General features: G+C 34.8%; 2 protein-coding genes across 3 annotated transcripts in view; one reads left to right on the forward strand and one right to left on the reverse strand.

Moving 5' to 3' along the window:
• LOC145946613 (2-phosphoxylose phosphatase 1) overlaps positions 1-27813 on the forward strand; it is a 42044-nt gene that overhangs the window by 829 nt on the left and 13402 nt on the right. The gene's annotated exons all lie outside the window — the stretch shown is intronic.
• On the reverse strand, positions 197-27766 carry Ptr (patched domain-containing protein). 2 transcript variants are annotated; one of them, XR_014427057.1, is made up of 10 exons: positions 27402-27766; positions 13309-13582; positions 12140-12350; positions 11788-11973; positions 10568-10911; positions 8501-8701; positions 8116-8247; positions 7202-7515; positions 3039-4769; positions 197-2592 (listed from the first exon to the last, which is right to left on the reverse strand). XR_014427057.1 is itself a non-coding variant. In XM_083056144.1 (9 exons), the coding sequence occupies exons 2-9, from the start codon at positions 13580-13582 to the stop codon at positions 3276-3278; spliced, it is 3156 nt and encodes a 1051-aa protein (XP_082912270.1). In that variant the 5' UTR covers positions 27402-27766; the 3' UTR covers positions 2920-3275. The 2 variants fall into 2 exon arrangements, 1 of the variants encoding a protein (XP_082912270.1); XM_083056144.1 differs by lacking the exon at positions 197-2592 and having other exon boundaries at positions 2920-4769.

A 27813-nucleotide genomic window follows, 5' to 3' on the forward strand; every position in this document is an offset into this window, starting at 1 on the left:
TATAATAATTGAACAAATAATATATTGCAATAATAATATGTAATATAAATAATAAATAATATTAATAATATATTGCAAAAAATACAATATATTGCATATATCTAAATATGAGCAATAATAAACTATCTTTTTAGAAGAGGGGGGGGGGGGGGAGGATAGTTTCGAAAAAAGTAAAAGGTGCCAGAAAAAAAACAGATTTAAAAGATCATTGCCAGAATATATTTCCTATATTAATTATTTTTTCTAATGGCAACAAAACACGTCACGTTTGCCATTAGCTACAAAATATCGCTCGACTCATATATATACTATCTCTCTCTCGCATTCATAAATATGAAAACGCACGCACGCTGAAAATTGCAAAGTGAAGAAGATACTCGTCTGTACATCGTTAATCGCGAAATTGCTTCTTTAGATATATATGTATATTTGTCCGCACTTGTGTATTTTGTTATCCCCACTTGTAAGATATGACTGTCATATTTTTTAAACATTTTTGTGATATGATGAGACCGGCTCGTTCGACAAATAAGACATTATATTTCTCATAGGAAGGAATTCTCTTGTAGCCCAAGTATTATAGCATAAAAAATGTTTAAAACTCATTTTCAAAGATATTTTAAAAACGTTAAAATAATTGGTTAAGTCCCTTTTTATTTATGTTTGTTTTAATGTTAATATAATATAAATATTTAACGTTTATTAAATATTTATATTACATTAACATTCAAATAAACGTTTTTTTTAATGAATAAAAAGAGATTTAACCAATTATTTTAACGTTTTTAAAATATCTTTGAAAATAAGTTTTAAACATTTTTTATACATTTTTTGTTACTTGGGAAGGATTCCACAAATACAATTTATGATACAACAACATATATATATATATATATATATATATATATATATATATATATATTGCCAGTCTTTACATTTCTATCGTATCTAAATATCTAAATAAAAATAAAATTATTTAAAAGACATTCGAGATACTTTGGAGATTATTTGAAAAGTGAAGTTGTTGTGTAAAATGCAGACATCTTCAAAGGCTCAGAGAACTAATAGCAGAAACTAATAGGGAGCTTTCACACAGAAAATTTTAAAATCACTCTTTGCGGATTGATTATTGTCACGATAATAACAATTTCAGATTTGTGTTGTGATTATCGTAGCAAGGATCCGTAATAGTTGTGCAACGGCATGATCATTTGCGTTATCGCCGATTTTGTAAATTTGAAAGAAACGGAAATACAACAAATTATTGCAGAGCCATTAAACTGTTTATTCGTATATGGAAGTGTATATAAGTATTATGCGAATCACGAAGCGTGGCGTCCGCTCCTCGCTTGCGTTCTTGCTTAATTAACTCCACCTTCGCTTAGCTTTTCTTTTGTAAATCACTTGGGCCATAATACTCAAGGTATTATTCTAATGCAAAAAATATTTAGAGTGATTTTTTGAGGCTATCTGTGTAAAGCTTTATTAAAATTATAAAATTAAAACTGAGGGAAAACTTTAAAGATGAGTATTTTTATCTTAATGCAATTTTTTTATCAAATATATTTATAAAAAAGGAAAACAAAATAAAACAAAATTCCACGCTATTTTTCATCTCTCTCTCTCTAAGCAACTTTAGAAAATAGGATGAAAGAGCTTTATTGCTTCACGTATAATAATTTTTTTTACTATCACTATACAAACTACTTGCTAAATTGAATCGTTTGATTTACCGTATGATAAGCTGTTACGTCTGTAAATTGTTTGAAGGCCACATATTGTTCGATGTGAACAATTGATATAATCTCTTCGATCAAATCTCTTTAACTTATCAGATGTATCATCGCGTTTTGGTTTTGATTGATATATTGAGCATATAAGTGTGATTTTATATATATAAAATCACGTTCAATTTGAGCTATCCTTAACGACTAACATAAACCCGAACGAGGCGTTGCCATCTCGGCATTATCCTCTTGAATGTGTGCATTGTCCTTACGTAAAGAATATTGCACAACGTGAATGCTACGAGATTAACCCTTGGGCTGCGAAGGGTGCAATACGCCAAAAATTGTGGATTGACAGATTAGAGGGGGCAGGGGCGGAGGCAAATTATTGATTTAGGATTCAGCGAGTTAAAACTCTATGTTATGATTAAACGAATCTAAAGATAGATCAGAGATTCGCAGGTAGTTAAAAATTTATATAGCTCTTGTGCATTGCTATCATGCACACGTTTAGAACTGAATGCGATTCTGTTTATAATATTTTATATTTTATCTCATAAATATTAGATAAATAAAGCAATTGATGAAATAGTTTTATGTATAATCATATAACTTCAGCTATAATGGAATATTCACATGTCTATTACTGATGCACTTCTTTCTTAGGACACCCTGTATGCGATTGCTCGTTTCGCAAGTAATGTTTTCAGGTATTGATATCATACGTAAGATATACTTACGAACATATTGACACATCATTTTAACGTTGCTTATTCACTTCGTTATAAGCATTATTATACAAAAAGTCTCTTCAAAATCACATTAATCTTCGTTCAGCGGCGCCCAGGTTTTTTCGAATCCAGATCTGCATACAAAATTAGTTTTCTTATAAAATTTGTTATATCAATTATATAAAAAAAGAGGAAAAGAATATTTATTCTCATATAAAAAAATTCTCATAAAAAAAAATACTTTCTCATTTTGTTCTAAATTTTTTTCTTTTAAAAAATTTTTAAAATTTCTCTTAATTCTTAATTATATATTTTTTACGTTTATTATAGTTATATCTATTTATTTATTTATTTATGTTTTTCTAATTTTTCTATATCTTATATATATCTTTTTCATGGATATTTTAGGAAATCTAGGTATACAATAAAATAAAAAATTTAGATATACAATAAAATCAAAATTAACAATAAAAATTTTATTCAAGATAGAAAAGATATGATTTTAGATCCGAATGTACTCGGGCGCCACCCTCTGTGCAATTGTGCCGCTGTTTGAGGATTAAAATCTGACTCTCAGCACCTTGACAGTAATATACACTGTAACTCGAACATTCTAATCTTCCTTCGCTCTCTTCTTTCTCTTCGTATTGTCATGGTTTCACAATATCGGTCCATTCTTTCGGCAAAATCAGTTTGCCTCAGTATCGTCTATTATCGCTATCGTTCCGCTCGAAGGGGCTAAATTCAATCGAGGAATTTTGTCTCGCTTCTCACGTCGACAATAGCTTTCTTTCGCGCTATCCGTCTCAACTCTCTACTATGGATATCGGGGATCCGTTAAATGTCGCGTCGACGCAGGATATTGCAAGTTATGATAGGATCTACTGCGTCTGTAGTTTCGTGAAAATTGATTCGTGTGACGGTACGCGACGTATGGTCCTAGATAAGGCACCGTTCGTGACTCGTTTATCTCCCCGGATTCTCGCGCTAGGGCACCAGGATAGTCCGGCGCTGGATGCGCGGGTTCGCTGATCGCGGATTGAAATTGCGACAGGCCGTACAGGACACCGATGGATCTTCTCCACATGTCGTGATGACGGGCCTGATTCTGTTGATCCGGCTGCTGGTCCTGTTGCTTGCACTGACGTCTTCTGCTTTGCGAGGAGCCGCTCTCGGTCGAGTTGCTGTCCTCGCTGGTGCCCAAGCCGGGATCTCTCTCCTCGAACGCCGCCATGCTAGTCGCAGGACTGTCCTGGAGCGGTCCAACGGTGCCCGTGGTGAAATAGACTAGATGAGGATGTGGGATCACGTAGGGTTGCTGAAGCTTGTTCGCCAGTTCCTTTTCCTGCGTACTGTTCTTCGCATTCTCCGCCTCCCCGGGCTCGTCCTGTCCGCTACTGCAGGCGCCAGGTCCGAAGAGGGACAGCAACACAGGTAGCAGGAACAAACCGTGCATGGCGCCGATGAAGATCACTAGGAAGACCATTTTGAAGAATACGAGGAAGAGGTAGGTGCCAGCTAGTAGGAGCGCCATCAAACCGAGTATCGTCGACGCGGCACCCTGAACGATCGGCAGGCCTAGACTGTACAGACTGTCCTTGACCCGATCCTCCGGCCGCGATTGCTTTGAGCTCATGTAAGCGTAGCAGATGTGCGCGGTGAAGTCGACGCTGAAGCCGAGACACATGATCAGGTTGATCATGGAGATGCTGTCGAGATTGACATCCCACAACGCCATGTAGCCGGTCACTCCGAGCTCGATCGACACGATGCAGAAGGCGACCCATAGGCAGCAGAAAATATTGGGGATGAAGATGAAACTGATGAGCATCATGACGAGCGCGCCGAATACCATGCACTGGATACTGGTCGGTCGGACCAACTCGAATTGATCGAAGAACACAAAGTACGGATGGAACACGCTGGCGTTCAACGGCGACATGTCACAGATGTGACGCAGCTCCTTCACCATGTCCTTCTCCTGGTTCGTGCCGCTCACGTTTACCGCTTGTATTAGAAACCGGCTTGCCACAATCTTCTCGCCCGTCTCGTCGAACTTGACATCTAGGGAAAAGGAACTGGACGGGAATAGCCAGAGCTCTTTGAGGGTCTCGGTGAAATTATGCCTGTCTTTGATAGTCACGTTCAGGTAATCATCGTTGCGGGATACATAGCCGAGGAAACTGCGGAGCCAGCTTTCAGTGTAGATCGGCGCGCTGATGTATTGGCTCGCCTCGAGGCTTTTCGTTAGGTTCTCCATCTGCTGTTGAATTACTGGATCGCTGTAGTCGTATTCGCCGGCTATTACCACCTAAAAGACGATAAAAATACGACATACATATATATATTTTGATAAATAAAATTAAAAAAAAATTTTTTTTTGAGGAAAAGTTTTGCGGCAAAAATTTCAACTGCTAATTTTATTCACCTTGAAAGCTCGAATTTTTTAATTGATTTATTATAATATTCATTATCAATCGTATAATTATTCATTATGATATATTTATATAATAACAAAACATTTATCAAGAAAATTAAATTATATCTAATGTTTCAAATTGTTTAATAACACTGTAATAATCATATAATACAATTATATAAATATAATACATAATATGATTTATATTATATTTATATTATATTTATATAATTGCATTATATATACATTACTATATTACTGATTTTATATCTTGTTACCGAGAGATTTATATAATTGTATTTTATATCATATTGAAATTTGCATGCAATTTAACTGCTTAATAATAATGTATAATAATTATATAATAAAATTATATAAATCTATAATATAGTATTATATTTGTATAATTATATTATAATTTTCTTATTGAGCAGTTAAACAACTCTGGCAAATTAATAATCTTGCTAAATGTTTTTTATTATCAAAGATCATAGTGAATAATCGCGAATCGTTTATTTTATTATACTATAATACATATCTATACATATATATCAATCTATTGAAATAATTTTAAAAGCTTTATCAAGAATTGATTTGATCGTTTATTGTTGTCTTGCTTTCCTTTTTCATTTCTTTCATACGACTCGCAAACATAATGATAAGGTCGTTCACCACCGACCGCAGAGAATGTATAATGTCGAAACACGAGTACCTTTTCGGGAATTCCAGCAGTATTATATTCGTGAAAGTAATTTCGAGAAAGCGCGTTTCAAGACGTAACGTCGCGCCTTCCGGAGGCCTCCATCGAGGCGCAACGTCATATTTTGTCATGATTATGCAATTTGTTTTATCTCGGCACGACTGATGTACATTTCGACATAAACATTTCGCGGGTGAACCTAATTACGCCGCGTGTCGTTAAAGAATTCATCGTGACAGTGGTTTTCTCGGTGAATGACGTTTCCGCCAAGTCATCGGAACTCGACTCGGCGCGCGAGCTCTCGCGACTCTCGTCTCGTGACGTTATTAATATTGCAAGGAAACGCGATAGCGCGGGACCATCTTTGAGAAACGTTACTTTCACTACAATGTATCGGGACTAACGCAACGGGGAAAAAGGTCCCAGTGAAATTCACAGTTTGATCGTATCTTGCCGAGTTTATAATTTTATTTCATCGAAGCGAGACTTTAACGCCACGTAAAGAAACACGCAGCGTTGAAATCGCCTTCGACGCGCTGCGTTATGAGATACGTAATTATTTAATTAAAACGGAAGCTGTAGAAAACCTTTTTCTGTCGAATTAATTTAGGAGTTTTATAATTTATAACTTTTTTTTATATTGGACATATGTGAATTTAGGACGACTCGAGGCAATATTTAATTCATGTTCGCGAAGATTTTAAGTCTAATTAAGTGAAATACGAGCTAAATTACATTCAATGTTATTTCGAATAAAAAAGTTTTGAAATTATTTAACTATTATAGTTTATAAAAAATATCTTATAGTTTCTCGAAACCATTTTGTCGTAAAGAATGTTGTAAAATGTTGAAAAAGGAAGTGGAGGAAGAGGCATGTTCTCGCGAGTGTAAATATCCGGTATGAAATTGAACGTGAATTGCCGGGTAATTCAAACGCGGAATCTCTCTGTTTAGTTGGTCTTTCTTGTCGGTCGATCGAGTCGGAGGAGAGCGTGATGTAACGAACATTGCTTTTCTTGAAGTCCAAGCTAGCCGACCGGAGAAAGTTGTTTGCACGATATCACGTTGTATCGAGGGGAACACGTGACATAATTGCGTGTACCGGATTATGCGTGACGGTTCCAAACGTAACGCACCACGTTCTTCCGATGTTAATATGTTTCTTTTTCTTTTGCGCCACTTATGAGGAAATCCTTCTCCGAGTTTGCTTGCACGAAACGGAATTCTCTAAATATTGATTAACGCGGATCTTGAGACGGGGGTCTTTTTTTTCTAGCTTTAAGGAATAACCGAGCTGTCGTGATCATAAAAATGTATAGGTGTCTTGCATAAAAAATGGTGCTAAAAAATACTTTCGATTATTGACACTCGAGGTGTCGGAGTAGAAATTAAGATTCATTTCTTACATATGCTCTCACGTAATAATACTTAAAATAAGTGAAAGTGATACTATTTTTCTTGGCATTTTCGTAATATTTTTTTTTACCATTAAAGTAGATAAAGTCTGCGGACCCTTATAACGAAACTAAAGAAATTAGAAAAATTTTACGCATCGCAAATTGGGAAATTCTTATTGATTATTTCGCGATTTTTGTAATTTTTTTTTAAAATTTGTGCAACTTACCTGTATCCTGTACGGAAACTCGCGGAAATAATAGTCCTCGCGGTTGTAGAAAACGATCGAGTAGGAATCTTCTTTGGAAAGTTTGCGTCGATCCAGGCCCTCTTTAAGTGTTGTGAGCCCGTAAAGGGCACCAAGGAGATAGCACACGAAAACGACAATGATAACTACTTTCACAGGGCGACAGTTTAGCGCGGCTGCCAAATAATCACGGAACCAAGTCATGCATCCGTGCTCGGGATTGTCGATTGGATTGTGAGGATCGTCGGGGTCAATTCCGCCGGAACATAGTACTCTGTACAACCACGATCGATGAGCTGAAAATGTGTTTAAGAGACGCATCATTAAATGCAGAAAATGATACGTTCATATACATATTCGGGTGCAGAAATTTCCTTCATATAGTTTCTCATTCAGGCAGTTGCAAAATGTTGCAGTCGCTTAGTTTTAACATTATAATCGTTTACACGAATGACAGAAATAGCATGAATCTTTTTCGATGTTTTGCAGTCGTCGATGTGACAATATGTCGAAAAATAAAAACAAGGAGAAAGCAAGCTCTCCTTTTCCATTACATAACATTGTGATCTAACGAATTAACGGTATTCAAACGTAACTTGTCTATTTGCACGACGTAACTTCAATACGTCATGCAGACGTAACGAGATTTCGAATGGCAGTCTCTGAATAATGATGATTGACATAACAATAGGAATAACGAGGCGCGACTAGTAATTTATGTAGATTGAAATTAATTAACTCCAAATTAAAATACATTTATTCGCTACAGCGAAAGATGTATAAATCAGTTTTGTAAAAAAAATTTGGATATAAAAAGAAGACAGAAGAAGAGAAACGAGGAGAAGATAAATTATATTTTACTCTATATTGCGAGATAAAATAATTATAATACTTACTGGATTTAGATAAAGGTTCCACTTTGCAACAGAAAACGCTGTGCAAATTCTTTCGTTCGCAATAACCGCTGATCGCGACGCATCCGCTGAAGAACGTTAGGTGGAACAGGAAAGTGAAGACTACCGCGAAACCTGTCATTTAATGTATGCTCGATATTAAAAAATATGGATCACATTATCGTAATATGAATATTTCGAAAAGTGTAACAAGGATATCTCGAAACATTTCTTACTATTTTATGTTCTCTTATTGTCAAGGTTTTTCCAATTTTTTTATTCTCTTTATGTATATTTTTAGCAAAAAATATCGTGATATTATCAAAGTTTAAAATATTCTGCGTAAAAATGATAAACAGAGATGATTATCTGTATGAAATGGTCGTACCTGAGTAAATGCAAAAAATCTGAACCGAAGGGAAGGGCGACAAAATGCCGATGAAAAAGGATATCATATCCGTTAGAGATGTGATAGTGATGGAAACGGCAGCTTCGCTCAATGTTGCTGCCATCCTTTCCGGCACCGGTTTAGAGATGCTCGTCCTTCTCCAGGCCGCTAGCATAACAAAAGTATCATCGATCCCTATTCCTAGAAAGAAAAAAATGCATACGTTAAGAATCTGATGCCTCACATTTTTTTTTTATTCCGATTCTAATTATTTTTCTTGCATTATATATATAAAGTGCATTATATATATAAAGACAAAATATATATTTGATTGTACATTTAATTTATATAAAGAAAAAATTCTAATTATTTTAAAAAATATATTTATATTAAAAACATTTTTTCTTGTTTACTCTTTAACTATATTAATTTTTTGGCAAATTTTTTGTCTTAATTTTTAATAAATTTTAAATAATCCTGAAAAATATTCAAGTTTTTATGTTTGGAAGGATCGCGAATAAGTTCTTTTCAAGAAAAGTAATTTGCTTGAAACAATCCGTGCATTTTTTAAGCGCGCAATTTTTCTTTGAAAATTTATCACCGCCAATTCTCTGGATGTCACGTTTGTCTACGTGAGAATCGCGTTTAATTTTTCAGAAAACATAAGCATGAGTAGAAAACGTGTTTTCTTCGCAATAAGTCAAAATCGTGAGACAATGCATTTCGCGTATACGTAAGGGGTTTTCTTATCGAAACAACACGTAATTATGCAGGACTAATGAGCATGATATGAGAGAGAAACGCTTTTCTTCGGATATATATTATTTTATTATATCATTTTTATTTAAAACTACTCATAATAATATTATCAAATTGTTATTACATATATTTATTCATATACTCTTGGTTTACTAGAATTTTTTAATTTCGTAATAGAAAAAGAGAGAGAAATAAATGAATAGGGAGATTTCTAAGAGAAGTCTATATAAATTATCTACTTTCGTTCAATATAATTAAATTAAATAATATAAAGAAGTGGAAAGATATCTATTAATTGGCAATCAACTATATATTTTTGGACGACATTTGCGAGTAAATATAATAATTACTTTCAATTGCGATCGGTCGATTGGATCACGAATGAAGCCGTTATTATTGATAAAGACCGACTTTATACTCGGCGTTGAGCGCAGGCGAGCGAGACGTCGAAAGGGAAAAGAAGACTTCCGCTTTTCACATAAATCACAGTATGTTTATTTCGCTTATACGCACCTGACATATAAGCGAGCTAACGTATTTATCGTCGAGAATGCACGTTTCTATAGACGTGACGGGGAATTACGGCATCGTATTGCAAAAAACGGCTAAGCCCTGTCGTTATTTTCGTTGCTCAACTTACGCAAAGTATTAATCTGAACATATCGATTGACAAACCTTCGAATACTTCGATATAATTAAAGATTTACGAGGAAAGTTAGCGATGACGGGGAAAAGCTGTATACAAAATATTTCAAAATTACAAATTACTCGACAATTTCGAAATTATTCGTGAAATTAATATCGATAGATATGATGAAACCCCTTCGCGTTATCGAATCAAGATTTTATTCTCTTTAAGTAGTTACTTTTCAAATACGTATTAAATTAAATTTAGGTTGTTAAAAAAACTTCAAATTAATATAATTCTAGAAGAATTTCAAATAATTTATACGTGAAATAATGCAATTGATGCATTCGCGTATCTGTTTAAATCTCTTTACTCTAATTGGATATCGGAAGATAAATTTACACATAGAGTGTTCAGACCACTAGCGGATCCTGACGTCGATAATAGGGAGGGTTTTGCAAAATTATTTTATTTAATATTTTTGGTTTCATGATTAGATTTATTTATTCCAGGATCAACGACGTCGATAGCTCTTTAATGTTTGTTTTTCTTTACTTATATTTTTTAAACAAATTAAACAAAACTGTTTCTTTTAATTTCCAAGGGGGGGGGTTTAACCCCCGGATCCGCTAGTGGTTCAGACAGTCGAATTATTGATGACAATTTGAACAGTAACTTACCTATCATGAGAAACGGTGCGGCGAGATTGAGACCGATAAAATCGACCCCCAGATAGATGCATAATCCGAATGCAGCGACCGTCGCCATGGCGGCCGAGATATTGCCCAGAAGACCGAGCCAAGGCTTGCTGCGTACCCAATCGGTCATCATGCATGTCACGACCGAGAACAAGCCCATTATGATGAACGTGCTGGTGAAATACGGCACGATCGTCTTGGTGTTGGCCTCCAGTTCCAACTCGAGGGTCCTCGAGGCGAATCTCGCGGTGCTAATGTGCTTAAACGCACCTCCGTCCTCGGCCTTGCCGACGACCTCTAGAAAAGTTTCCTCCCAGGCGGCGCCGCTGTGATTCGGAAATTGAAAATGTCGAATTAAATTAGGAAACCGAAGAGTATCCGCGCGCTTCAATTTAGATCTTCGAAGAAAATTTCGATCGGACACCACTTGATATCAAAATGAAGAATGCAAGACGCTCGTTATATTAATATGTTATATTTTGGTTGATATATATATATATATATATATATATATATATCCGAAACGAATATGGTGAGAAGGCTATTAATATGCCTCTATATGCAATACTTTAATGACAACAATAGGTAATTAATACGAATAGTCGTGAGTGAATCAGATATCTATTTGCACGAGCACTACTGATAGCAATATAGATGATTCAATTGAGATATCCAATTGGCGATCATTTGATAGATTAACGAGACATTACTTTTTCACAAGCATGCTGATAATCCTTAATGTGAAAAGTAATTTTGTATAATAATATATATATTAGACTTCTTTTTGTACAAATAAAGTATACAGAAGTACAAAAATTTTAGAGACATTTAAAGACTATTGTTTTTATACGAATTTTTAAAAACTTTTAACAGCACATCTCAATTATATTTTATCAAGATTTTAATTAGACTCACTTTTCGAAAATCTGTGAAAATCTACTTAAAAAAAAAAAAAAATACCAAAACTTTTGAACAAAAAAATTGCTGCCGATATTATTATCAATAATAGTTTATAAGTACCGTTCTGTAAAACGTACATATATTTTTCATGGAACTCAAACCGCTCGCGTATTCGTGAATTATGGTCAAGACTATGGTTACTTTCAAGATCGTTGTCGCGTGTAAGAAAACTGACCAGTTTTTTCCGCGTCAAGTTCCGCGAACGTATTCGCGAGTTCGATAAATCGAAGAGTTAGACTCACATCGCGTCTTGCTGTGGATTATCGACTCTTAAGAAGTAGCCGAGCTGTACCGAAGGCACCGATTCTACAGTGAGATCGTCATTGAGGACACTTCCGCCGAAAAACACCGGCAACAAATGAGCGTCCCAGGTGGCCGGGTTAATAGTTATCGGGAATGTCAGGTTTAACTTCCGCCTTTCCACCTCGCTGTAAAAGTAGAAGACTCGATGAAAATTTGACGTAGTTAACAAATTTCTTTAAGCGAAAAAAAATAGTAGATTAAAAAATCATATTCTTTTTTTTTTTTTTTTTTTCTTAAATTGGGATTCGCGACCCTTCCATTTTTTTTGCATACTTATGGTGGCATAATTACTCTATCACATGATGCAGATTTAGAATATCGTTGGTGAAACATTCGTCGAGCCATCGTGCGCAAATCTGCTCGTATGTGTATACGTTGTTGTCGTATTTCGCTTTGGCGTTTTTAATCATTCGATCGAGTTCCATTAGTTCCTCCCAAATCGCGCTTTTCAACATGTTATTCCCGCCATCCTTGGGAATCACGATTACATGACCAAACCGGCCTGCAACAAGCAACAGATTTAATTGATCTCTAACCAAGAACCATGAAATGTTAGATTTAATGATAGTAAGAGGAGATTGAATCGTGAACTAGTTTTCTACAAACATGGCGAAGGAAGTTTAATTATGAAAGGATTTAATAATAGAAATCAAAGAAAGGAAGAAAGATTAAAGGAAATTAATTTAAAGTAAATTTTATTTTACAAAATTAAGAAAAAAACGAAGATTATGAATTCAATAATTTTAATGCTATAAAACTTATCGTTAAGGCTCCTGGCTCCTTGCCGACCATGTCGAAATCGTGACGCCAGAGGCGAGAAAACACGCTAAAATTTCTTAGATGCCATTTCGAAATAAAAAAATATTTCGATGAAACAGCACTTCAGATGGCTTTAGCACATTCTTAAAAAACCCCGAAAACTATCCTTTCCCCTTTATAATCAATCAACAGCTGTAAAATGTAATATTATGAAGCCCAGTCCGTCTGGTCTTTGCACATGCGCAGTCATTCCGCATGTCAAAGTCTGATATCTCGATCATTTTACAGATGTTGATTGATTATAAAGGGAAAAGGATAGTTTTCGGGGGTTTTTAAGAGTGTGCTAAGGCCATCTGAAGTGCTGTTTAATCGAAATATCTTTTCATTAAAAAATGGCATCTAAGAATTTTCAGCGTGTGCTTTCTCGCCTCTGACGTCACAATCCAATATGGCCGCGGTGAGCACCCAGGAGCCTTAAAAAATTATGACGATATTTAATAATTTTCTCTCATTCGCTCGCCTGGTATACCTGTATCTTTTCTCGAGCATTTTATAAATACAAGGAATGTGTTATCCTATGTATCCTATTATGTGTCAACTGTCGATTACGAGAATCTGGGTTTATTAGATTCATGGAATTCTTTGTGGGAGAAAAGAAATCGTCAGAACGACGTAGAATGAATGATTGATGAAACTCTCACCTGGTCGAGTAATACGACCGACATTGAATTGATGACTATAATTGACTTTGAAATATTGCTCGACTATCGCTCGTTCGGTCTTGCTCGGGCCGTTGACGGGCGAGAAGAGATATTCTGGATCAATTTCGTAGTTTATCCTCTGGTAGCCGGTGAAGCATATGCAAGCCAACAGTATCGGCACGATTACAAAGTAGCCGGGATGTCGGCCGACAAGCAGGCCAACTTTGTAAAACGTGCGATTCAAGAAGTCATCAACACACGTCAAGTGCCACATCTGAAAGCGAAAGTAATATAAACTCTTCTGTTAATTTTTGTTTCATTTACTATATGAAAAAATTTTTGAAAGAGAATTATATACCATTAAATTATTGTGATATTCGTTAATTAAAAAAGTTCGTCTAAAAGTGAAAACTAATTGAGAGTCTATGAAGAAATTAAAATGATCGTTTTCTGCAAACACAATTTCAATTTTGAGCGATTTGCGAATGATAAATGTCTGTGTAGAAAGCACGCTTCATACAGGTGTAAGAAATGTTTCGAGCTATCCAATTAGTGTTTCGCATTTATAATGCATCACGAGTGTATATCTGCGTCAGTAAATGCAAAGTAAGTTGCTGTGGTCGAATTACTGCGTATAGAATAGAATCTCTCTCTCTCTCTCGTACGGTTCGTTAAACCCATAACGCGAAAAATGTGCCGCTTGTAATCTTTTTGCCCCCCGTCCTCCTTCTCTCTCTGTATTCGTCTTTTGTGTTGTTATGTAAACTTATTATTTGCTTAAGTCGATGACTGCATTCGACATAACAGCAAGGCTCGTTTATTTAATGTTCTTTGAAGTAGAATATCTAAAAAAATTCTGTCATTTGTGTCGTAAGGATGAGTTAAGTTAAGACTTTATAGAACTGAAGTTTTACGAAAGCAGGTAATAAAGTAAAACTTATAATTTCATCAGTCAAGATGTCATCAGTTAAGATGTCAAAGATGTAAGAGTGAATATTATAAATCAGAGAGAACTAAATATAAAATTTATAAAAATTAAGGATGTATATATCAAAGATATAAGATGTAGGATCGAATAAGTATCAATAATTTAAAATTTGTATTGTTTTTACGTTTGAAATATCGAGAAGTCCGAATTGTGTTTATGATTGGTTTTAAAAGAAAATATCAATTTGAGTTGTTTGAATTATGAGCGACTGTAACATTAAAATAATTTGCATGAGGGAAGCTTTTAGGATGATTATCATTGAAATCATGTAGAAAAGTGTCGTCAGACTTGACCTACATTTAGAATTACGTGCTCGATATATTAAAATTACAACGAGATCATCGACTGCACTTTATATAGAAACGAATCATATATTAAACCAATGATATTTATTAATTTTAATTCTTTATTTAATTTTTTTCTTCTCTCCGTATTTTTTGATCTTATCTTTATATCTTGGTTGTCTAATATTATATAAAGGAGATAGTTTGTGTCATACACATACATACATATATACATACATATATTAAAAGTTATGAGCAATTTTAATTTTCTTACAGACCATAAAAAAATAAAACTGACACAAAATAAAGATTTTAAGTATATTTAAAATGGATTTTTTAAATTTAAGTTTTCTTAAACACACACACATACATACACAAGTTGTCGTAACTGAGAATCGATTAAACTCGCACTTAAACTCGCTCTTTATAATATCATTAATAATTCAGCAAAATTTCAACTATGTGACCTCGCGTATTATATCTACATATCAATAACAAGAAATGATTAAAGAATAACTGTATAAGAGATACTTACAAAATTATACATATGTATATAATAATCTAATATCTGAATATTAACATAATAAAATACACTCGTCAAAAAAATTATCGCAACACGTAATTAATATCAAAATTTAGCATAAATTCAAATAAGCGTATCTCCGCGAAAAATTGTCGTATTTCAAAAATTTTTTTTTGTTTTAAAGGGTAAAGTCTTTACTTTAAGGAACTTTTGTTCGATTTTGATTTTATTCTCTCCCCCTTTCTCCATCCCTTTAAAAGGAGGGACATGTTTTTTTTTCAAAAAATTGCATAGTTTGACGAACTCTACGGAGTGTACTAAATTTTTTTCGCAAATATCATCATTACTATCGTAAAATATGGACTTTTCTCTACAAATTTAAAAAAAAATTGAATACCGTACGATTTTTTTTTGCGAAGTTACGGCGTATCAAAGTTACCTATGCATTTTTGCCTATATATTCAATTACCGCCAACATTAGCATTATCCAATGGGCACTACGGGGAAGTTGCTGATCGGATTTTGCCCATCGTGTATGTGTGTGTGTGTGTGTGTGTGTGTGTAGGGATATATGTTCGTATTTAAAATTGTGTATTTCTGCCTCGTCTTCGGATGACCTTTTATGTGAAGATGGCTGCATGATTTTGAAAGACTACCAATCAATTTCCAGCAATTGGAAGCAGCCCTACATCGAATATGGTTCGAAATTCTGCAACCCACAATTAGAGCCTGCATTAATATGCGTGAGCGCCTGCAAGAGGTCATCCGAAGACGAGGCAGAAATATACAATTTTAAATACGAACACATATATCCCTGCCCCAACACACACACACACACACACACACACGATGGGCAAAATCTGACCAGCAACCTCCCCGTAGTGCCCATCGGGTAATGCTAATGTTGGCGGTAATTGAATATATAGGCAAAAATGCATAAGTAACTTTGATACGCCGTAACTTCGCGAAAAAAAATCGTACGGTATTCAATTTTTTTTAAAATTTGTAGAGAAAAATCCATATTTTACGATAGTAATGATGATATTTGCGGAAAAAATTTAGTACACTCCGTAGAGTTCGTCAAACTATGCAATTTCTTGAAAAAAAACACGTCCTTTCTTTTAAAGGGATGGAAAAAGGGGGAGAGAATAAAATCAAAATCGAACGAAAGTTCCTTAAAGTAGAGACTTTACCCTTTAAAAAAAAAAAAATTTTTTTGAAATACGACAATTTTTCGCGGAGATACACTTATTTGAATTTATGCTAAATTTTGATATTGATTACGTGTTGCGATAATTTTTTTGACGAGTATAGTAGCAATAAAATAGCAATAAAATAGTAGCAATAAAATAGCAATAAAATAGTAGCAATAAAATAGCAATAAAATATTTTATTGCTATCTTCTTTATTCATCATCGAATTATCATGCGATCGAAAAGATTCGTCTTTCAATTTAGCAGAGAATATTCGCTTGCATGATTCTTAATCGAAAAAGGGCTCGATGATCGAAACGAGAATCCTATATCCTTTGTTCTGACACAAAGCTTTATTTCATGGGACGATGGTGCCCCCATAAGGGATTACATGACACACTGAAGGAGGATGAATCATCCCTCGTCAGATTTTCGCGCACGTTCGTCTTCTCACCTTGAAGTGTTTCAAGAAAGTTTTTAATTCATTTTGCGTATATAGACAGTCCGGGAGCTATAGTCGACTTTAATCAACGTATCAATTGAATTAAAAGAAGACAGAAATCGAGAGATCTCTTGAATAAGTAGTCTCGCAAGAATAAGTATAGATGTGTCGAATACTTTAGCCAATACATATGTGAAATACGTATTGACTAAAGTATACGTTTCTTATTTTCGAATTTCGTCTACACGTTATTCAAGTATGAAGTCTCGCGGTTGCAAAATCTCGAACTTCGCGCAACAAAGTAGACGATATAATTTTTTAGAACCGCGTTGCGCATCAGTATCGCAAACTTCTCCATAAATTTCCGACTTAAGCCGATTGTGTATCTCTGCTGGCGAAATAAAAGGTTTCATAAATCTCAGGAAAGCCTTGGTAACGGTACGGAGTTTCGCGAGACGCGAAACGGCATTAGCTGTAAATGTATATAGATTTGTCGAGAGAAGGACGAGGTGGCGAGCGACTTTCTAAAACCGCGCTTGCGATCCCGGGGGCTACGGATTTTCCGCGCACGTCGCGCACTTATCATTAGCGGGAGACACACGGTATCGCGGCGAAGTTCAGAGGCCAAGTACCCTTCGGCACGCGCAATGTCTCTCTCCCTCGGAGAAAGTCACGTTGAGGCTACTTATTGGGTAATTCCGTCTCGCCGCGCACTTGTCGTTTCTACTCGTTTAGACACGATTGAATAATAATCGCATAACAATAATCGGGCGCTTTTGCTACGCCATTTTAGAATCGCCGGTTGCACCGGCATCGCTAATCCCACTCGGGGTCGTCCTGGATCTTATTCGCGCGTGTGCTCGGAATGTTTGACGAGAATGTGTTTCTCAAGTCGATGACAAAAGAGATCTTCGTGTGCAGTTTTGTAAATTATTTATGCAATTCTCTTTATTCTAGAGAGCTATTATTTCAGGGTATCAGAAGTAACTTTGGCCTGAGCTAAATAAACTAAGCTCTGATAACCGATGATCAGACTTATTCATACTGATAAGTCATTTAAAATAGCGGATAATTGGAATAGTTTTTATCGCGTTGCTCCAATCGTTAGATAAGCAAAAGTAAAAAAAAAAATGAAAGTGGTACGTAAGATATATGTATATAATCGCGAACCTTCGTCAGAGCGGACTTGAATCGTTGGGTAATAATACTTAAAAATATCTTTCTCCTTTCGCAAATTATACACGTATCATATGTAGTTTGACCGATAAAGGCTAAGAAGCAATAACAGACTTTACTTGATAATAATAATAATAATAATAATAATTTGTTGAATGAAAATATTAAGCGAGCTGCTGTTACATGACTCTCTCGTAACTGTCAACTTGATCTTGTATGTTAGCCTTATACACAGTGATCTTAATTGCACCGGTCTGATAACTTGGAAGTCATCGCTTATCTACGCTGTCATTGGCATTATCTTATGTTCTTGTAAACGAAGCGTGCTATGCTACGGAAGATCGAAGTGCATGCTGTTGTGACAGATTATTATCGTTACTTAGGTCACTAGGACAGTCGCTACTATCATTTTAATGCTGTGCCAGTAATTATAAACGAACGAAGGAAAACTGTCTCTATAGCGAACAGTTAATTATTAAGAATGAATTGCACTGAATAATTTATTTGAGAAATTACAGAATTAAAAATATACAACCCTCAAGCTTCAGATATTAAAAATCTAATGAAAAAAAAAACCAGGTAATCTAAATAGAAAGTTGAAATTTACAAATTCATACTTTCGTCGTATATTTGAAATTTTAATTTATAAATATGTTCCACAATAAACTCGAGATGTTATGCCGATTGTTAGGGATTTGAAAAATAATATAAATGTCGAAAATGTATAAAAAATATATGAAGATATATATTTGGCAAAAGAGAACGTAGGATCTAGAAGAGGCGGTATCAGAAATCCACGTGGCCTACTATTTCGAAGCATCGAGCATATGTGATTGAAAAGAAATCTTTAAAGATCGTAATCTCACAACGTCGCGATTGGAAAATTTATGTATAATATATCTTTTGTATAGATCGGTGTATTTCACTCTATACGCGGTACGAGTCTCGTAATAAACTGTCGACTCGTTAAAAATGATGATGGTTGATGATACTGATGAAGTTCCAAACAGCAGTTGAAAATGCAAGACACACGCGTCTTAATGACTCGCTCGCAGAATTTTAATTGTCCAATTTCACCGAGCGAACATCCTCGCTCAGTCTCGCGATTCGTGAAATTCGCATGTAATAGCTTCTGTCGAGAGACAGACCGAGTAGCAGACATTGACGTTTACAACTTCCCGTGATGACGTTGAACGCTGTGATCATTAGGAGAAAATTGTACGAGTGTGAGCAGGATGAATGGAAGTAACGCGAAAATATAAATCATATTATTTATTACTACTATATACTGCTATTTTATGCTATTAGTTGAAATAACGATAACAGTATTTTTTCATAGACCACTGTTCTCGTTTCTGAGTTTCGTAATCGTCTTCGCGAAATAAAAAGTCGCTTTCCTTCTCTCTCGTGCTTCCCCTAAATGTTACTATAATATTAGTCGATGAATTCAATAGGAACGAAATTATACAGATAAAAACCCGCGGCAGAGGGAAAGTATATTCAAGCATAAGAGTGATTACTTCCTGGAGACCAGGAGAGTTAGTAGAGTATGTTCAAGTGGCTGAAAGCAGTCTGAGTGAGCGAGTTTTTAATTTCAGACACAACTCATTATATATTTCTATTTACCCACTGCTGATTATGCTTGATTATTGTTATTAAATTTTATCATTTTGTTCTATCTAATAATAAAATAGATAAATGCCCATTAATCCTTTCTTTTTAAATATTATTATTACTAGCGAAAAATTGTGAAAAATATGGTAGTACAGGAAGAGAGAGATTAAATGTCAATTGAAACGTGACGAAATTTACATGGACACGTGTAATCGTGATAAATTAATCTTATTATTACATCATTATTTATTACTATTCGTAATTATTTTACTTTATCATTTATATTTATTTTATTAATTATTATTGAAAAATAACCGATCGTAATATATATTTATATTCAAAAGCAATATCTTAGAGTTTGCGCAAACGCGATGTAATTAACAACGTACTGCGTCTTAATAAGACTTTGTACATATTCAATACACGTCGTCCACTATCATGACGCAATTGTTGTACTCAATCTCAATATATTATTTTACATGCGATACAGTAGTGTAAAATATTCGTTATTATTAAGTCCAGTCTCGCGCAAATGTTGACATGAATATGTTAGGAACTTGCCTCGGTTCTCTCTCTCTCTCTCTCTCTCTCTCTCTTTATATATATATATACTGTTATATATTTCAGTCATATATAAAATTAATATATACTATATAAATTAAAAAATATATTTTTTTATTTTTAATTTATGCATATAAAAACTTACATATAACTTTTCACATTACTCTCTCTTTTCTTTCTCTCTATTAATATATATATATATATATATATATATATATATATATATATATATATGTGAATATTATTGCTACTTTTACTGATCACCGTTAATTCGTATCGGAATTTAATCGTTCCACGATCATTATACTAATTACTAGCGGTAAATGTCGCTATTATACCCCAACAACATTCTCGTTTGTCGCAATCACGATTGCGATTAGCAATCTCGGTCTCCCTTGTCCTTTCGTTAAATACCTTTCACGTATGCGCGCGCGCGCGCGCGCTTGCGTTACGCAGGTGCGTAAATGCGCACGCACGTGCTTAAGAACGGACATTACCAGCCACGGCGATTCCTCTACCTTAACGATAAGCAAGTGCAGCGTGTCGATGTGAAAGTATGCCGTGACTAAGGAGAGAATTTTCCATTTCGTTATTTACAAGCGCGGCACTTTCGTTCTTCTTGTATATGCCGCGGAATATCTGTGAGATATGCGGCCCTTTCTAAACGTCCTTAACCCTCGCATTACATTTCTATCTCTCTCTTATAAACGCACCTTTCCCCCGCGAACGAGCCAGAGAAAGCGCAATAAAGGGTTTTATTCCTTTTGTGCAATAATGGATTTCATTGTTACCGTAGATTGTTTCATAAACAATTTTTTATTACTCTCCACGGTCCGCTGACTCTATGGAAATAATCGAATCAAAGTTTTTTTCCATACAATCGAATTTTTCGAAACTGTATAATCAAGTTTTTAAGAACTTTCACGATGTAAAGGTTGATTAAAATTTTACGCGCTGTTTAAAAAAAAATGTAAATTTTCATCGATATATATGTTTGAAGTTTGGGAAACGTGCGCGTGTGAATCTCGAGTCTCTCCGAATGATAAATTTTTGATCGTTCGTTCGCGGCGATCGATATACTTTGCGAAAACATTACGCATAAGAGCAGTTTCTCTTTCCGGATAGAATTCTCGGAGCAAACTCTCAGATATATTTCTTCGGTAACCGGCTTCATCTCGACCGATATTCCGGCAACATCTTGCGCAAAACGAAAGTGATAGTGACACACACCGATCTGTATCCGAGAGGAAAAATTGCGGGGCCGTGGCTCGACGATATGTAACTTCGGTTAATAAAATTACGAGAAGGTGTAACATATGCGGGACACACTTCTGAAGCCGCGTGAACTCGTTCACCCGATCAATGTGCTCCTTCTTTCCGAAGGCAAGCCGGTGGTAGTCGCGGTACCGCAGCGATAATAATGTAATTTTGGTTTCTTTTTTCCTTACGTCGTTTGTACATACTATCTTGCAGTATTAGTCGACGGTTTATGAGCGTCTCTCGGAATGGGGTTAATTTTAATTTTAAACAAAGAAGACAAAGAAGAGCTTCTACAGATGTAAAGGTCGCGATGAAAGATTAATCAAGGTTGTATACATACAGGATACGTTTTTTTGCGATCTTAATTTCAATGATTCATTGTCAGTTCCTGAACAAAGTGTCGGAGTCGATATTTATTTCGATGATGCCTAATAAAAACATAAAGTTACGTTTGGAAGTCATTTTTATGTATTTATGCGAGAAAGTTTCTTAAAGGAAGAACGTGATTTTACAATGCGATCTTTAACGAAGCTCTCTTCGTGTAGATAAAAGAACGTTCTGCGAAGAAATAAGACGTAAATCTTAGATGCCAAAAAAATCTTTATTCTTTTTTCATCTAAAAGAACCTTTTTTTTTTTCTTTCTGTCATTTACAGGCGGGATTTTAGGGATAATGATCTGGATTATAGTCAGGTAGCCAGGTAGCAGATCAGTACAAATCAGTACAAACAGTTTTCCTACTTTAGCAAGTAGCGAGAAGTAGCAAAAAAAAACATACATAAACAAAGTCGCAGTTTTCTCAATATTGTATTCTTTAAATATTTTGAAATATAAGAATCTATCTGTGTTTTCGTGAAAAGAAACTTCTAAGCCAAATCTAGACAAATTTTATCTCTTCATTATACTGAGATTTAAATATACATATATGTATTCTTTTCACGAAAACACAGATAGATTCTTATATTTCAAAATATTTAAAAGTTTCACTCTACATTTTCGATATTTTCGTTTAAGGAAAGGATCAAAGAATCGATTATAAATTAAAGAACGTCAATACAAGGACTTTAATAAAATCGTTCTCTGTATTTTCTAAAAATATAATCGCCACATCGCGGAATTTAAGATAATCGTAACTAGACTGCAGCTTACAATTAGATATTAAAAGATACAGCTTCTTTTCACTTACTTCGGAACTTGGGCAAAGTTACAAGTGGACAAAGTAACCACCATCGCCTTGGATATCTACTTTATATCCGTAAACGTATATGTTACACGTTTGAAGCTCCCTCGGTTTGTAGTCTTTTTCTGACGAAGCGAAAGAGTCGAGCGTGATAACATTACGTATGTACATATACATGTATCGGTTCTTGTTTTTTTTTTTTTTTTTTCCAAAGCCATGAACTATTGCAAAATCGTATGGCTCGTCCGTTGTAGCTCGAAGCAATCGCTACGGAAAGGGAATCGGGACAAGGCTGGGTTACGTTTCTTAAAATGACGTACGTAAATCGAGCTTTTATAACTCGCGTGCGTCGTGCATATTTATAAGCGCGTTGCACGCATGTTCGCGAACTTGTCATTGCGTAATTTTGTAACCCTTTTGACATTATTTTGGCGAGTATTATTTGGCTGAAAGTGCAAAATAACGTACGTGCCAAATATGAGGTGCGATTTTAAACGAGGCAAAAATATATTAAGATCGACAAAATAGGAAAAAGCACCGTGCATCTACATTTTGATACTGTCTACTGTACGTCAAATTTAGTTTACATTTTATATCCGTGAATGTGAGTTTAATAGATAACGATAATTAATGTTTATAAGTAAATTTAATAAGATGTACATACATAAATTTTATTATTATTCATATTGATAATTTAATTATGAAGATAATATTTATCGAGATATATGATTTCGCCGTGCTTTGAGATTATAAAGTGAACCTTTAATCAACGTCTTGACGTAAATAGAAATTCTTTAAGGGGCACTTATACATCTCGTCAGAAAAAGTTTATACTTTGGTTGCACTTTATATACAAGCAACACATAAATTATGTGTTACTCTCTACAACAGAAGTGAACTTTATTACTGCGATATACATCTATAATGAGTAGTCTGTGCTGTCAACTGTATATGTGAAATAAAATAATTTTTTTTCTATATGTAATATTCATACTATTTATGTGCAATTAATATTTAAAAGGAAACGTTAACAAAACAGAGCTAAACATCATCTATGCCGACTTCCAAAAAAAAAAAAAAAAAGAACACAAACACGACTATAAAGAATAAATTATAGCTCTTTGTATAGGACATAAAGTTGGCAAACGACACAGACGAAGCATTTTTCTCAGTGTCGCACAAAAAATTGGTGGAATTAAGAGCTTCGCGGAGGAGGGAATGCGGTATGCAGTGTTGTGCTTAGATGATTTAAAAATTAGCTAGATAAAGATGAGATAAAAATATGTAAATTCATCTTAGATAAGATAAAGATGATTTTATTTTAAATATATATAGATAAAAGATAAAATTATATGACGATTCATCTAGATAACTTCCAGATAATATTATTTTTAAAATCGCTTATATATTTATAGTTTTATTTATAAGTTTTATTTATAAGTTTATTTATATTTATAGTTTTATTTATAAGTTTTTATCGTTTACTGCTCAAGTTCTATTACTTAAAATATTTTCATGTGCTATGAAACTCTAAACCAAATTATCTGAATATTATGTCAGATAATTTAGTAAAGATAACACTTTTTTTTATCTAAGATGCAGATATAGATAATACATTTTTTTATTATCTATATAAAGATAAGATAACGCCAAAATTTCATCTAGATGATCATCTATATAATTTTATTTAGATAACAGCAAACACTGGCGGTATGAAATCATACTACGGGGTGTTTACGATTTGACTCATCGATTTGAATCATTTATTATGGACTGGAACACAATGAGACATTTTTTATCCGTCGCGGATATATGTATATACGAAACACGACGCAGTCTCTTAGATCGTTCGCTCGATTATCCTCCCGATGAAACCATCGTCCACCGTCCACAGCCGCGAGCAGGCTGCGCTCGCGTGCTTTCAAACCGGAAGAGATATCCGAGTGTTTAATTTATCGGTTACGGAGAATCGGCCGGCGACGTCGGCGCGCGCGATGGGCCCCGGAGGAATGGACAACCGGACGGGGGCCTCTCTCTTTCTGCTCGTAGCTCTCTGTGCGCGCGCGCGCGCACAGTTACTTTTCTCTAATTTAAATAGATTGCATAAGTGTTTCGCGCGCGGTCCATACGACCGGTCTCTCTTCACACAAATATTATCCGGTCAATTCCGGTCTTGCCTTTTTCCCCTGCTCCGAGAGAGAGAGATATATATATATATATGAGATCCGCGCTTTACGCGCATAAAATCACGTATCTATGGCTTACGCACGCAAATTCCGTCGTCCAAGTATAGAATTATCGCCAATGATTGATATATGTATATGCGCATTATCTCGGTAATAATAATAAGTTATCTTGCTTCGGAATTGACATTGCAAAAGGGTGACTTTGTGCGAGTGCATAAAGTGAATCGGGCCAGCCACCAACTAATAATATTGAAAGATGCAACTGCGTCTCTAGTATATCACACATAATGTAGGAGTTGAAATTGCCGACTGGCATCTTGATTTATTATCATAGGCGCTTTATTGGCAATATTTTCTTATGTTAGAGTTCGAAGTCTACGGAGTCATAAAAGTGTTTACATCCCTTATTAATATTTCTCATTATACTTTTATATCTAGTATAATATTTTATATTTTTTATGCCTTTGAAAAGAAAAAATACCGGTTGAAAAATATATATCCCCGAAGATTATGAATGAAATTTATTTTTAATTCTTCATCGTAATCGTAATTCTGAGATATTTCGCGATCATAACGTCGACATGAAAACGTGTTACGACGTTATTTCGATTAGTTTATCGATTTAATTTTTATTTTTCGACCGAAAGCTCACCTTTGTCCCAGGGATAATTCGAAGATAACTTTTGACCGAATTGAAACCGAATATTTCGCAGCGATATTTCATGTTCTCTCCGAGTGATTTTCTCGATGGCGACGAAAATGATCGATGGAGGCTCTTGCGAATATCATCATAGCGTCCCCTCGCTACAGATTTGCCGATGCGTCAGTAATATGCAATTCCCCACCGACCCTCCGAGGTCAACAATTTGTTACGGGGACGGGGACGTTCAAGGAACATATCAACAGCGCAGTTGATTGACCTGTTGTTGTTGTGGTACGATACTAGTTTTGCTACCAGTCCATTTTACAATGGATAAAAGAGCGAAGGTATATATGTACTGCTACCGGTAGCAGTACATATATACCTTCGCTCTTTTATCCATTGTAAAATGTCTACTGCGAATGCGAAGCAAAGGAGTCAATTTGTGACGTAAACGTTATTAATGTAAATTTAAGGAACAAACAAGATGCTTCCATTGTTTCGCATCCAAGAGTAGAGTAAATATGTTTGCTTATTATATGCTATGGTAATTGATAAATAATCAGTAATGCGGTAAGAACCGTAATTATATATGTTCAACTCGCGAAACATTTTAATGCGATATAATTTTCGCAGATGAAAAGATAGAGAGAGAAAAGCGGGAGGAGAGAGAGAGAGAAAGATGTGGTTTTGCAATTTTGCGAATTCAACCGAAATATATTGTTGTTTGAAAATTGCAAAACAAAATATTTTTATCGGACAAACAATAGAGCACTTAAAAAGCTTTTTTATCGACAGGATTCTTAATGGCAGATTCTTTCAAATACTAGTTATCTGTTCCTTTTGCGCAAGTGTTTTTATTTTGACGGAATAATTTTCTCTCTTTATTTTGCATATCCTTGACTCAATGAGATTTTAATCTCGCATATCCTGTTTGACACGTGTCTTTTCTTTTTTTTTTTTTTACAAAATCCATCCTCAATGCTCAAAGCGACAAATTCTCCCATCATACATAGTCATCATTATACTTTATTATTTAGAGAAACGGTACAATGGCCTTTAATAAGATAATAAGTGGTTGTGAAGCAATGAGTTAACACGAAAGTGAGTCGGCAACAGGGCGTTATAGTACAAACGTCCGTAAATGATGACTAAGGCTTGCACCAAACTGCGCGGGCATAACATAATGGTATAACAAAAATATTTCCTGTTTATAGTAAAAGACGCTCTTTCCGCGAATAGAATTTTTAATTAGGAAATGTGCCAAATGCATTCGTTTTGAACTGATAAATACTTTTCTATATAAGATATATATAAGGGTTCTGCCTCTTCCTGCCTTCTTCCTTTGTCTCTATTTTTTCTTTCTCCTTTAAGAAATTAGCTTTTTGCAAATTTTATAGTGTAAAAAAATTATTATTATTAATTTAAATGTACGTGTCAATTACATTACGTGAAAAATCTAATAATTTTTTTATATAGCTATGTAGCTGTAGCATCTGTGTAACATATAATATTACACAGATGTTAATACGGATGCGAGCTTAATAGACGATTATAGTTTACTTAAGCGTCATTGCTTTGAAACAAGGAACAATACGAGCTGTGAGATTAATTAAGGCTTTTTAATTACCTTATAATAAGCCCGTGTTCCTTGTCTACACTTTCTACGCTTATTTCCATTCTATGCTTTCTCTCTTCAAAAGAGCATATATACATACATACTTATTTTAAAGAATATGTTAATGAAAAGGTGTTAAATTAAAAAGAAAGGACGTATTATATAATTGGAACGATATTCAATTGAAAATTAATTAAATAAATATTTATTTTAATTATTTATTCAAAGCTTTTGTCTCTTTTAATTATTTTTTATTTATTTCAATAACGTTGCAAAAAGAAATGAAAAAATACATAAACTTGAGTAAAAAATATTACAAATACAAGGAAAATAATTTTTAATCGTGGAAATGTAAAAATAATATCAAGATTGATCCTTTTCGCAATTATTTAATCAATCGTATCATAATTAATCATGAATGGTGATTACCTTGCTCCTTGATTGAGGAGGAAACGCGCTTTAAACCTTTTACAAACTTTCCACACAAAACTCTACCGACACCAATTAAATCCTTCGGGGCTAAACTCCAGGACGATATATCGATTTCTTTCTTCTTTTTTCTTTTTAAATTTTCACGGTGGCACTTTGTCGCGTGTCCTCTCTTGCCTTCGCTGTCGGACACAGTCAGGCGGTTGTAATAAGCTGCACGTCACGTTTCACCTGCACGTCTTCGTCCGTCCGCGTGTCATGATCGGCGATCGAAACTCGAGCGTGAAGGAGCGCGCATGAAGGAGTCGAACGTCGTCGCGGGAAGCGGGATTCGAACTGCACGACGCGCCGCTCGAGATTCCGCTCGTACCCGCTCGCAACTCGCTCCGATCCTCCACTCACCACGAAGCCT

The sequence above is a fragment of the Prenolepis imparis genome, unplaced genomic scaffold (assembly GCF_030444845.1).
Source record: "Prenolepis imparis isolate NDT839.2.m4 unplaced genomic scaffold, iyPreImpa1.0 SCAF_17, whole genome shotgun sequence".
NCBI classification, from domain to species: domain Eukaryota; kingdom Metazoa; phylum Arthropoda; class Insecta; order Hymenoptera; family Formicidae; genus Prenolepis; species Prenolepis imparis.

Coding starts and splice junctions, on each gene's coding strand:
- Ptr (XM_083056144.1), bottom strand. CDS start 13,582: ATGTGGCACTTGACGTGTGTTGATGACTTCTTGAATCGCACGTTTTAC. Junction 12,351..13,308: donor CGGTCGTATTACTCGACCAG/GTGAGAGTTTCA, acceptor TGCTTGTTGCAG/GCCGGTTTGGTCATGTAATC. Junction 8,702..10,567: donor CGCACCGTTTCTCATGATAG/GTAAGTTACTGT, acceptor TTTTCTTTCTAG/GAATAGGGATCGATGATACT.